Raw genomic sequence first — 14,120 nt, forward strand, 5'->3', positions numbered from 1 at the left:
TCTGATTAAGAACAGATTAGTTTGTCCCCTGGTGAGATTGCAGTGTAACTTCAAAGTGTCAAATGCCAGGGAAATTAATCTCAAGATGTAGCAAGTGGTCTCTGTATGTTAATTAAATGTATCCAAGATGTTAGCATGTTTATAAGAAAGATTAATTATCAAGTTGGCTGGGAATATTGTTTGTATAAACAATACTTATATTACATATAAGTATCCTATGTATAATGCCGCCTTCAAAACAAGGGACACCCACTTTGTAATTATGCAGCAAACTCTGATTTGTAAGGCATTCTCAGGCTAGCAGGTCAGTTTTGATGGGCTAGCAGTTCTTCCAACAGGGCTAGTTAAATCCTGCTGCAAATAAGTCCTGGGCTAGTTACCTGTAACAAAAATTTTTAACCCCTGAAGTATTTACCCACTTTGAAATAAACACATTTTACTACAGTTGATTATCAAACATACATTTTCATTCTCAGCTTTCATTTTTGTGGAAACAGATGACATCCCTATATAAGCACAAGATGTAATTTTCACAACCTTAAAGTATTGTACATATCTTGAACAGTACATATTTTTTTAACTTTGATGTATCCACATAATTGAAATTTCGTTTAAATAAAAAAACACAAGGCAAGTTTAGTTGGGCAAATAATTAGTCTCTGTTCAAAATCTGACTGATAAACTGATGGATTTTTGTCATTTTGATGGTGTAAAAATAGGGGTTAAACACTATCAGAGTTAACTTCTTTATGATTTTTTAGTTTTGTTATTCCAGAGTTACCTAACTTTGCTCAGAAAAAAGGTATACTTGTTCACATGTACAGTAACTCATGTTTGCCTGGACAGAATATAGAATTTTGTACAAAAACTACATGAATGTAGGATTGAAGATAGTAATAAAGGATCTTTTTGATTTTTGATTGTTTATCAGGTGATTGAGTAACTAACTAAACCTTTTTCACAACTGTTCAATGAAAAAAATCGAAATTTCAATCTAGGAATATTTAAAAAAAATTAGTGAATGGGAACACCATATGGTTATTTTTTTTTAGAAAATTGAAATTTTCTTGAAAATGGATGTTTTGGAAAATGTAAACATAGCATAAGTTTTAATTTTTTATGCTGAATGGTAATTTTTTTATTATAACTATGATATCTAATGGATTTACAATTGATTACATGAACTATTTATATATATTTTTTTAACTTTATTTTCCCTCTCTGTTGCAGGACAATGTCGCCTTCCCAAAAGAAGTAAATTTTGCCAGATTTTACTACATGGACAAGTTTATATTACTGACATCAGGGAATACTTTATACATGTACAAATATCACTTAGAACAGACTAAAGATGATATTAAAAGGTGAAAATGTACATTTATTTAATGTACAGATAGAAAAAAAGTGGACAGTCAAAACAATAAACTAAAAAAAAGACATCATGACCAAAAGAAAAAAAACCAAACAATAGTCCACAAAACACTACAAAGACAGAACAATATTGTGTTATCCATTAGAACACTAAAGATTTAGTTAAATGAACCCCAGCAAAAAGTTGGGCAAACTCAGGTTCTTTGAAAGGGTGAAAAGTTCATACTCTAATTTAAGATGAAAGGAGGTTTGTTACTATAAAGGTTTTAATTTCCATCTTGAAGGTCAAGAAAGCCAACTTTTTCAGCTTGTGTGAGAAATTGTGTTTATAACTCAAAAGAATCACAAATAAAAGTTTTTGTAAGGGACAGCTTGCCTTATTTGATTGTCTTCATCTTTGTTAATGCTGACGTCTGTAGTTTCCACGAAAACAGCATATTCACATGCTGAGAACAAAAGTTCTGTTTGAAAAATTATTGGAGACAGCTTTAAGCTGTTAAACTAGACAAGTATTTAGGACATGTGGAATGTTAAAGTTACATATGATTTTATTTAACTTCTGTTTGTTGTTGGTATAGAAATATTTCCCATAAGGAATTTTCTGGAATAAATGGAGCCCATACACAGTATTTTATTTTCCATTTCCCATATTCAAAGTTGTAACTAATTCAGAATTTTTGAACATCTGAAAGATATAGTTGCTACTTGTTATTGATGAGGTTGGATTACTTTTTGGGGAAGTTCACAAATAACATTTTACGTAAATAAATTGCCATAAATTCGTTCATCCACACTGCTCATCTGTTGCCTATGAAATCTAACTTGAAAAATTGTACAAATGAGCTGTTTATCATGATTGAAATAATCAAAAATAGCTTTCACATCTTTTGTTTAATGGTTACAGTATTTTTACCAATTTAGTAAATTATTTTTCTTAAAGTTATCTCCCTTCTATAGATAAAAAACTAAATATAAAAAAAAACATTGAATTGTTGTTAATGTAATATTAATGAGATGGATAAACATTCCAAGGGTCACATATGTTTATTTATTTATAATAGTCTTGGTTTTCCAATATTTATATTACAGGTACTTGAGTACTAGCAAATACAAGCAAGTTACGTCATTCTCCATTGAATCTCAACAGATTACTGCGGCATCAGCTGTCAATGGCTTCTATTCTTGTATCCTAAACAATAGCAGTTGCACTTTATTAACTCTAAGTTGTTTTTATGTCACAATAATGTGAGTAAAGATGAAATTTAAACTATTTATGAATAATTACTATTGCATAATTAATTACAAATAATTTGGTCCAGTTGTTATGTGTAAATCAATCTGCCGATTACTAATAATTATCCATATTAAAAATGATAAATATATTTGTCAAAAGTTAGAATCAATATTTCCAGGCTAAAAATATCTGAAAAAGATAAATATTTTATCGCTGATGTGAAACCCAAACCATGCTATTGATTTGTAATTATCACTGGTATTTTGCAATGGTGATTAAATAGTACTAAAAAACGTATGAAAGAATGTGTGTACAAAGAAGTGTAAACAAATATGGTACAGATGGATAAATTCCTTACATATTTTATAAGATATTGTAATGTGTGCTGGGACAAATAAGTCTGTTTCTGTGTTTGACATGAATGTCGGGAGGAATGTCAGAATAATGGCTGATGTTCATACCAGACCAGCTCACGTCATATGCCAAAATGAGGTTAGTCTGAATAAATATTGTTTTCATATATATGTCCTGTCTATCCACCTACGATACTAGAGAAGCATTATGTTTTCTGTGCTATGAATTGTCAGTCAATCCTGTATCCATCTGTCTGTCCATCGGTCAGTCTGGCAAATCAGTTATCCACATTTTTTCTCTTTGTTTTTGAAGATATTGATTTGATATTTGGTTTATAGTTTCATTATGACCAGGTACAAATCAAGTGTGAATTTTGTTTCGGTCTGATGACTTTGTGCAGAGTTATGGTCCTTGGACTTATAAAAATCATGGAAGTAGTCAGTTTTCCACACTTTTTTCCGTCATGCTTGAAGATATTGATTTAGTATTTGGTGTATAGTTTTACCATGACAAGTTACAGATCAAGTTCGAATTTGACTAGATCTGATGATTTTTTTGGCAGAGTAATTGTCCTCTGACTTAGAAAATTGACGAAAATAATCAGTTTTCCTCACTTTTTTTCGTCATGCTTGAAGATAATGATTTGATATTTGGTATATAGTTTTTCCATGACAAGTTACAGATCAAGTTCGAATTAGGTTCAGTTGCAGAGTTTTGGTCCTTGAAAATTCATGCAAGTAATCAGTTTTCCTCACTTTTTTATGTTACACTGGAAGATATTGATTTGATATTTGTTATATAGGTCAACCATTACAAGTTACAGATCAAGTTTGATTTTTGTTCGGTTCAGATGATTTTTTTTGCAGAATTATAGTCCTTGGACCTTGGTGCATACAAGTAATCAGTTTTCTGCACTTTTTTTGTCATTTTGTTCCAGTACAATGAATTTTAAACTGGTAGGGGATTATGTATTGCTATGCAATACTCTCAGAATGTCTCATCAGTTTCAAACGGTGCTTATAACCACCTCTGAAGTGTATAGTAGCATGATCCCCTGTCCGGCTAAAGTAAAGACTTTTAAAAATTGGTATTTGCTGCTTCTCCGAATAATGTCTCTGGATAGGGTGACCTTTCTTCCATTTGGGGGCTACCTTTGGACTATCAAAATCTAACTCTGTTGGTTATGTTGATCAGTTTACATTCAAAGTGTGGCATTCTCCGTGCACTGGCATGGATGTGATTAGCATATTTCTCTAATTTTTACCCAATTTAAACTTCCTGACAGGTTGATTTTCTTTTTAGCTCACCTGGCCCGAAGGGCCAAATGAGCTTTTCTCATCACTTGGCGTCCGTCGTCGTCGTCTTCGTCCGTCGTCGTTAGCTTTTTACAAAAATCTTCTCCTCTGAAACCACTGGGCCAAATTTAACCAAACTTGGCCACAATCATCATTAGGGTATCTAGTTTAAAAATTGTGTCCGATGACCCAGCCAACTAACCAAGATGGCCGCCATGGCTAAAAATAGAACATAGGGGTAAAATGTAGACTTTGGCTTATATCTCTGAAACCAAAGCATTTAGAGTAAATCTGACATGGGTAAAACTGATTATCAGGTCAAGATCTATCTGCCCTGAAATTTTCAGACAAATCTGACAACCTGTTGTTGGGTTGCTGCCCCTGAATTGGTAATTTTAAGGAAATTTTGCCATTTTTGGTTATTATCTTGAATATTATTATAGATAGAGATAAACTGTAAACAGCAATAATGTTCAGCAAAGTAAGATCTACAAATAAGTTGCCATGACCAAAATTGTCAGTCGACCCCTTTAGGAGTTATTGCCCTTAATAGTAAATTTTAACAATTTTTTGTAAATTTTTGTAATCTTTTACAAAAATCTTCTTTTCTGAAACTACTGAGACAAATTTAACCATACTTGGCCATAATCATTATTAGGGTATCTAGTTTAAAAGATTTGTCCGATGACCCCGCCTTCTAACCATCATGGCCGACTTGGTTAAAAATAGAACATAGGGGTAAAATGCAGATTTTGGTTTATATCTCTGAAACTAAAGCATTTAGAGTAAATCTGACAGGTGGCAAAAATGTTCATCAGATTTAGATTTATCTGCCCTGAAATTTTCAGACGAATCCGACAACCCGTTGTTGGGTTGCTGCCCCTGAGTTAGTAATTTTACAAAAATTTTGCAGTTTTTTGTTATTATCTTAGATATCATTATAATATCTAATATCTAATACTATTAATTATGATTTTAACCTTATTTTACATGACTTCCAAAGCATCAGTAAATACAGGTGAGCGACACAGGCTCTTGAGAGCCTCTAGTTATTGTCGAGCCTTTGACTTTTGTCGAAAAAGCGAGACATAGCGATCCTACATTCTGTCGTCGGCGTCATTGTTGTTGTCATCGTCGGCGGCGTCCACAAATATTAACTCTGGTTAAATTTTTTGAAATTTTAATAACTTTCTTAAACTATCCTGGATTTCTACCAAACTTGGACAGAAGCTTGTTTATGATCATAAGATAATATTCAAAAGTAAATTTTGAAAAAAAAAAAATCCATTTTTTCCGTATTTTACTTATAAATGGACTTAGTTTTTCTGCCAGGAAACATTACATTCACTCTGTGGTTAAAGTTTTTGAAATTTTAATAACTTTCTTAAACTGTCCTGGATTTCTATCAAACTTGGAAAGAAGCTTGTTTATGATCATAAGATAGTATCCAGAAGTAAATTTTGTAAAAATAAAATTCCATTTTTTCCGTATTTTACTTATAAATGGACTTAGTTTTTCGGCCAGTTAACATTACATTCACTCTGTGGTTAAAGTTTTTAGAATTTTAACAACTTTCTTAAACTATCCTGGATTTGTACCAAACTTGGACAGAAGCTTGTTTAAGATTAAAAGCTAGTATCTAGAAGGAAATTTTGTTAAAATTTTTTTCCATTTTTTCCGTATTTTACTTATAAATGGACTTATTTTTTCTTCCAGTTAACATTACATACAGTCTGCAGTTTAAGTTTTTAAAACATTTATTAGATTCATAAACTATCCTGGATTTTTACCAAACTTGGACAGAAGCTACTTACAATCAAAAGATAGTATAGAGAGGAATATTTTTATTAATTTTTTTCCTCATTTTTGTTGAGCCTGCGATTAACAGCAAAAGTAGGCGAGACACTAGGTTCCGCGGAACCCTTACGAATTTTTATCAATGTGCGGTTGGTTTGATCTCAGTTCTTCATTGGTCAAATTTTAAAAATCCTTTTGTCACCAAAAAAAGGAGACCATGCCTCATGAAGTCACATATAAGAACACATCTTTTTGCAGAACATTGAAAAAGAAAGATAAAGTTTGTCTTCATATTCTCAAAGACTCTTACAGGTCATTAGAGATACAGATCTAACCACCGAATCTTGTGCAATACAAAATTCTCCATTCTCTGCAGTTTTAAAAAGCTTGTGAAGTCTCGCATTTAAAATTAGAAAATTTAACTGTCTCATATGGAGAAATATCATATCACACTTGATGCAGTGGTAGAATCTATATATATCAAACTGTCAAATTATTTATTGATATTTTATTGATTGACTTTTGTTACTGTAGATAAAATTAAAATTTGTTCGGTTGTATAATTTTTGTTGCATAATTAACAAAGTATTATGTAATTTTAATGGGAAACAAATTAGTATCAAGATAAATGCCAAGCAAGAATAACTTTTTACACTGCTCTTATGATAATACTTTTATTTCTGGATCCAAGGTTTTGTAGCTCATGGGAAATACCACTATGTGGTTTTTGAAAGCATAACTTTTGATTCTGTTTATAAAAAATTAATGGGAAAAATGCATATCATTTGAATCTGATATTACATTGGATAGATTATTATTCATGGATTTGGTGGCTCTAGACCTTAGGTTAACCACACATTAAGCATTCACCAAAATAGAAATTTCCTTTAAGCTTCTTTGTGTAGAATTTTTTAAAACCAGGATAGTCCTGAATATGCATGAAATATTTGCCATAAGAAATTAAGCAAAAACAATCAATCATTTAAAAAATCAATGAAAGTAGATAAATCTACAGTAAATTTAAAGTTGTGACAAACCATGATTTTTGTAAAAATAAGAAGATGTGATATAATTGCCAATGAGACAACTCCACCAGACACTAAATGACATAGAAGTCAACATCTATATTGGTTCCTGTTAAACAAAATGTATATTTCTTTACAACATATATCATACTGTTACATGTATCTTTTTACTTGCAGATGGTCTGTCAATTGTATTCTAATTTGATCAAGAATGAATTTTTTAAATTTCATGTGTTGGAACCCAAATTCTTAGGTGAATGTCTGTTAACTAAATCAACTGAACCAAGCTGTTTCACCTGAGCAGTATTTATAACAATATCTAACAATTATAAAATCTGTTCCTAAAATTTGAATTGAATTGTTTAGTTGCATGAACATTGCTTAACACATGTACGGTTTTGGTTTGCTATAATAGTTTCCTATTTCAGGGATCAACATTTGTGTCACATCCTTCCAGTGCTTATGATTTGTTTGTGACAGCTGCAGCTGGGGACTGTATCAAACTATGGGATCTCAGAGCAGACAGGTAACCAGTTGAAAAGAGCTTATCCTGAATCCTGTGCTTAAAAAAATTGCAAACATTATCTACACCTTTTTGACAATTTGAAAACATGTTTTAGGACTTGATGAAATATGAGAAATGTCATTTCTAATATCTAAAAAAAATACCCTTCTCCTGATATAACATAAAAGGTTATAGGTCAATAACTTTGGGAATAAGAATACATGCAAATAACAGGATTATGCAATATGTGGAGTCAATTGTATTACTTTTCAATAGACTGAGTTGTGTAAATAATTTAAATAGTCTTGTGATTTTTACTGGTAAAAAGATCAAAGGTGACTGATTGTGACTTATGAACTCTTTTTTTTAGTTTAACATTTTGAAAAATTCCATTTAAAACATCTGTTTCACTGATTTGGTTGTAAATAATTGTAAATAAACAATCACAAGATTAGTTCAAAACAAGAAAGAAAGGAAAAAACATTACATCTGAATTACCTCTGATTTAGTCAAGTGCAGTTAACAATTAATTGGCTTGTGGTGTCAAAATATTTTCAAGTTGTTAGTTTATATCATTTATGTTTTGTTTGTGACTTAATTTTAAGTTTTATGGACTGTTAATCTGTTTGGTTTTTTTTGGTTTTTTTAGGTGGTGGTGTTCGTTTTTCTTTTATTAAAGGTTTTTGTATCATACTGTTTGCATCATTTTTTAATATTTTTTTTTACAGGTGTGTCAGAAGATATGAAGGCCACCAGAACAGAGCCTATACGTGTGGCTTAGATCTCAGTCCTTGTGGTAGATACCTTGCTACAGGATCTGAGGATAAAACAGTAAGTACACCTATACCTTAATGGATTTTGGCATAACTACCTGCCCAACATGAGCAACCATCTCAAATTTAACCTTGAATTTTCTGAAAATTTTGAATATGTAAAAGCTTTACTCATTTTCCAAGGTATAGCATGTTTATTTCTTATTATGGAAGAAAAGAAATGGCATGTCCACCACCAAGGTTGGGTACAAAGGACCATTTAAAAGTTGTATGAGCTCCCACCATGTATGGATGGAAATGACAAAAAAAACGCCTCAGCTGTAGGTGAATGCAAGTGAGAAAAAACTCTAGGTTATGGGGAGGTTAGGGGGAGGGTTGAGTGCTCACAAACATGTTTAACCCTGCCACATTCTTTATGTGCCTGTCCCAAGTCAGGTGCCTGTAGTTAAGTGGTTGTCGTTGGTTTATGTCTGTCATTTCTGTTTTTCGTAAATTATTTTTTTATGAATTAGGCCATTGATTTCTCAATTGAATTGTTTCATATTTTTCATGTCAGGGCCTTTTATAGCATACTATAGGGTATGGGTTTTCCTCATTGTTGAAGGCTGTATGATTGCCTATAATTGCTTACATCCACTTCATTTAAATTTGGTGGATAGTTGTCTCATTGGCAATAATACCACGTCCTTTTTTTATACGACCGCAAAAATTAAAAATTTTTTGGTCGTATATTGGTATGACGTTGGCGTCGTCGTCGTCCGGCGTCGTCTGGCGTCGTCCGAAGACACATTGGTTTTCGCACTCTAACTTTAGTTTAAGTTAATGGATCTCCATAAAATTGTACCATAAGGTTCAATACCACGAAAGGAAGGTTGGGATTGATTTTGGGGGTTATGGTACCAACAGTTAAGGAATTAGGGGCCAAAAAGGGGCCAAAAATAAGCATTTTTGTAACTTCCAGACAATAAGTTGTGTGTAAGTGTATGGATCTCTCTGACATTGAACCACAAGGTTCCATATCACATAGGGAAGGCTGTAATTGATTTTGGGGGTATTTGCCTCAAAATTTTAGGAATTAGGGGCCAAAAAAGGGGCAAAAAACAAGCATTTTTCTAGTTTCATGACAATTACTTGTGTGTAAGTGTTTGGATATTTCTTAAATTGTACTACAAGGTTCCATATCACAAAGGGAAAGCTGGAATTGAGTTTGGGGGTAATTGCCCGAAACGTTTAGGAATTGGGGGCCAAAAAGGGGCCAAGAAATAAGCATTTTTCTAGTTTCCAGACAATAACTTGTGTTCAATTGTATGGATCTCTCTGAAATTGTACTGCAAGATACCATACCACAAAGGGAAGGCTGGGATTGAGTTTGGGGGTGATGAATCATAAGGGGGTTCAAAAAATTTGGGGGGGGGGGTTTTCTTTTTTTTTCTTTTTTTCCTTTTTTTTTTCTTTTTTTCCTTTTTTTTTTCTTTTAAAATTTTCCATTTTAAGTTGGTTATTTCTGATTTATATTTAAAAATAAAAAATAATAATGATATGGTAGGAAATACACACCAAACAGGATGTGTAAATTATTATACAATAAGTATTGTGCAATAGCAAGAAATTTTCAATTGCACAGTATTGCACAATAGCAAGAAATCTTCAATTGCACAGTATTGCGCAATAGCAAGAAATCTTCAATTGCACAGTATTGCGCAATAGCAAGAAATATCCAATAGCACAATATTGCGCAATAGCAAGAAATTGTCAATTGTACATGTACAGTATTGCGCAATAGCAAGAAATATTCAATTGCACAGTATTGTGCAAAAGAATATACTTTGTATAAATTGCTTATTTCTTGATCAATTTCAATGGGGTTTTATTCTTGAATTCTTGGGGTTCTTTAATATGCTGAATCTAACCATGTATTAAGTTTTTGGATTTTGGGCCCTGTTTTTAAATTGGTCCACATTGAGGTCCAAAGGGTCCAAAATTTAACTTTGTTTGATTTCATCAAAAATTGAATTATTGGGGTTCTGTGATATGCCGAATCTAACCGTGTATTTAGATTCTTAATTTTTGGTTCCGTTTTCAAATTGGTCTACATAAAGGTCCAAAGGGTCCAAAATTAAACTTAGTTTGATTTCAACAAAAATTGAATATATGGGGTTCTTTGATATGCTGAATCTAACCATGTATTTAAATTTTTGATTATGGGCCCAGTTTTCAAGTTGGTCCAAATCGGGGTCCAAAATTAAACTTTATTTGATTTCAACAAAAATTGAATATATGGGGTTCTTTGATATGCTGAATCTAACCATGTATTTAGATTTTTGATTATGGGCCCAGTTTTCAAGTTGGTCCAAATCGGGGTCCACAATTTAACTTTGTTTGATTTCAACAAAAATTGAATATATGGGGTTCTTTCATATGCTGAATATAACGGTGTATTAAGTTTTTGGATTTTGGGCCCCGTTTTTAAATTGGTCCACATTGAGGTCCAAAGGGTCCAAAATTGAACTTTGTTTGATTTCATCAAAAATTGAATTATTGGGGTTCTTTGATATGCCGAATCTAACCGTGTATTTAGATTCTTAATTTTTGGTTCCGTTTTCAAATTGGTCTACATAAAGGTCCAAAGGGTCCAAAATTAAACTTAGTTTGATTTTAACAAAAATTGAATATTTCGGGTTCTTTGATATGCTGAATCTAAACATGTGTTTAGATTTTTGATTATGGGCCCAGTTTTCAAGTTGGTCCAAATCGGGGTCCAAAATTAAACTTTGTTTGATTTCAACAAAAATTGAATATATGGGGTTCTTTGATATGCTGAATCTAACCATTTATTTAGATTTTTGATTTTTGGGCCCCGTTATCAACTTTGTCCACATTGAGATCAAAAGGGTCCAAAATTAAACTTTGTTTGATTTCATCAAAAATTGAATTCTTGGGGTTCTTTGATATGCTGAATCTAACCATGTATTTAGATTTTGGATATTGGACCATAATAGGTGAATGTCCAATTTAAAATTTTTAAGTTCTTAGACCACATTCATTCTGTGTCAGAAACCTATGCTGTGTCAAATATTTAATCACAATCCAAATTCAGAGCTGTATCAAGCTTGAATGTTGTGTCCATACTTGCCCCAACTGTTCAGGGTTCGACCTCTGCGGTCGTATCAAGCTGCGCCCTGCGGAGCATTTTATTTTATCCTAAAACAAAACAAAGGATGAACTAAGGGGCCCTGGAAAGGTAGAATAGTTACTATATCAGACTCACTGATGGACTTGAAATATGAAATAAATGGAGAAATAAATGGAGAATGTGTCCACAGGACACACATAATGCTCCTGCTTGCATAGATCGTTATAAAGGGGCATAATTCGAGAACGATAAAAGTGACGCCACCCAATTTTGAACTTAATCTGTATTTTGTGGTAATAAGCATCAAAATCCAAAAGTGATTATATCTTTCTGAAACAAAAAATGCATTTAACTTTTATATATCTAGTGGATGCCAGGCCTTATAACTTTACAAACTGGACAGGTAAGTCTGTACACAGAGTAGTTTTTGAGGTGTAAATACGGCCATTTTTGTCCATTTGTTATGATGAACCTTAATGGGTCTCGTCTCTATTGATTTTTATTAAATAACTACGCCTCCTGTGTAAAGGTACCACTCAACAATAAACTTAGTTTCGTATCTCTGATATACGAAGCCAGTAGTTATTTGCGTTTTTCAAAGTACATTGTAATTTAATATTTTTTAATATAAAATCTGATTAATAGCCATTTACAATGACAAAAAATATAAGATTTTAAAAGAATGCTAAATTATTAAACTCAGATATATCGTTTTGAAGAACACTCCAGTTGTGCAAAAGGGGTTACATATTGAACAAGATGGCGTCCACTCAAAATTTACTAACAAAATACCTCAAAGTTCAAAGGTCTATATTTTAAAAACTATCCGAGAAATCTTTTCAAAAACAGCATTTTGCAATGAAAAAATGTAAAATATTTCATAAAAATGTTACTTCATTAAAATTGAACATAGTTATGAGGAACACTTCGTAAATGTGAAAAGATTTGTTATGAAGTCACGTGACATCAGCAACGGCACAGTTTTGTCTGCAAATTTGTATATACATTGTTACAAGTGACCAGTCCCTTTAGTATAGACTGTCCCTGCTGCATTGAAGACCTTTTCAGCATCATCAGGTTTTGTTGTAATTATAAACACCTTATAACATTTGAGAGAAGAAATTTCATTGGTTGACCTATCAGAAAGTAGAATGGAATGATGTCAGATCCTTCTAAGGGTGGCATGGTCACAGGATCATTATTTCAATCAGATTGTGAGAATTGTTATTTTTATTTTCAGGCATACATCTTTGATCTAAGATCTGGAACTTACTGCAGCAAACTAGGTGGTCACAATGATACAGTGTCAGATGTAGCATTTCATCCATTATATCCTCAGGTTGGTTTACTATTCACATTAATCACTTCCGTAGTCCATGGGTGGCATGCTTGCCTCAAGTATGGGAGGTCAAAGTTCAGTTTTTGGCCTTTTTCAGATGAGAGAGTTGTTGCCCTTTTCCTAAATAATTTAGCTGATAAATGACTTTTCCCTTCCAAACTAATTTCATTCTTAATAATTAGTGATATGAATAAAAGCCTCTGAAGGAGATATTGATGTAAATATCAATGAGACAGTAACCCAATATTAAACTGCCATTGCTTGTTGACATTGTTTTGCCAAACTATGTAGCAAGCAGGCCTTTTTTTTACATTTTAAATAAACTTTAAACAGAGCAGGAGTCGGTATGGCAAAGAATAGAAAATTATTTCTTGTCATGGCCAATTTTTTTCTTATGTGTAATGTTCTATGTGTCTTTTACAGCTTGTAACAGCTACACTTGATGGAAAATTGAGACTTTACAAAGATAAATAACTCACCTAGATGTGTGTCCAGCAATACATTACATCAATGAAAAAGAACATCTAGCCAACCAGAGATGAAGAAGAACAGTCATAATAGATGATACTTTATTTCGATGACTGCTTGTGAAGATTGTTTAATTGATGGAATCATGGTGCTTGTTGTCATAGAAACAAATGGTGCACTTGCACAAGTTTTTATCTTTATGAATTTGACACACTTCATATGAACTTGGAAAATGAACATTATTGACAAAAGTTGTTAAAGAATACTTCATCCACATAGATTTCAGTCGAAACGAATGTGTTCAGTCCTTCAGTTGGGTCAAATACAGATGAGAAGTGTCTGTTTTGGCAGCAAGATTCCAGTCATAAAAGGCTGAGTTCAACTGAAACCCGAGAATGAACAAAGTTTGAAGGCTTACATCATTTTTTCAGTCCTATGTAGCCAGAACTGTTTTTGAGTACTTTTTAATGACATCAATTCAATGAAAATAAGACTTTTACATGTTTATATGGCATTAACCACAGGTTAGGGACAACTCTTTTTTAATTGAGATTGTGATTCTACACATACTCTAGTAATGTGTTGGTACTCCAATTTCAGTTGCACTAAGTCAATCTGTTAGGAGAGAGGGTGGGAGCTATTTACATTCCAAGACATTTGCTTTTAAATCCGTCCCTAATAAACTATTGTGATCTCAGAGTAATAAAAGTTCTCATTATACAGTTGTTATTCATTGATTTTTTTTATAATGTGTTTTCACTGTTTTTTAAAGCACTACCTGTTGAAGAGTGAAATGTACAAATAAAAAATAAAGATTTGTAACTTG

General features: G+C 32.4%; 1 protein-coding gene across 1 annotated transcript in view; it reads left to right on the forward strand.

Moving 5' to 3' along the window:
* The window catches only part of LOC127698857 (WD repeat-containing protein 27-like), a 30,008-nt gene extending 15,888 nt beyond the window's left edge, over positions 1–14,120 (forward strand). The window contains exons 17-23 of the mRNA XM_052202552.1: positions 1,231–1,364; positions 2,461–2,555; positions 2,976–3,097; positions 7,505–7,602; positions 8,310–8,412; positions 12,728–12,826; positions 13,250–14,120. Of these exons, the coding sequence (XP_052058512.1) occupies positions 1,231–1,364; positions 2,461–2,555; positions 2,976–3,097; positions 7,505–7,602; positions 8,310–8,412; positions 12,728–12,826; positions 13,250–13,300 (702 nt within the window). The 3' untranslated portion in view covers positions 13,301–14,120. The remainder of the gene's footprint in view (positions 1–1,230; positions 1,365–2,460; positions 2,556–2,975; positions 3,098–7,504; positions 7,603–8,309; positions 8,413–12,727; positions 12,827–13,249) is intronic.

This window comes from Mytilus californianus, unplaced genomic scaffold, assembly GCF_021869535.1.
Source record: "Mytilus californianus isolate M0D057914Y unplaced genomic scaffold, xbMytCali1.0.p SCAF_4, whole genome shotgun sequence".
Taxonomy (NCBI): Eukaryota; Metazoa; Mollusca; class Bivalvia; order Mytilida; family Mytilidae; genus Mytilus; species Mytilus californianus.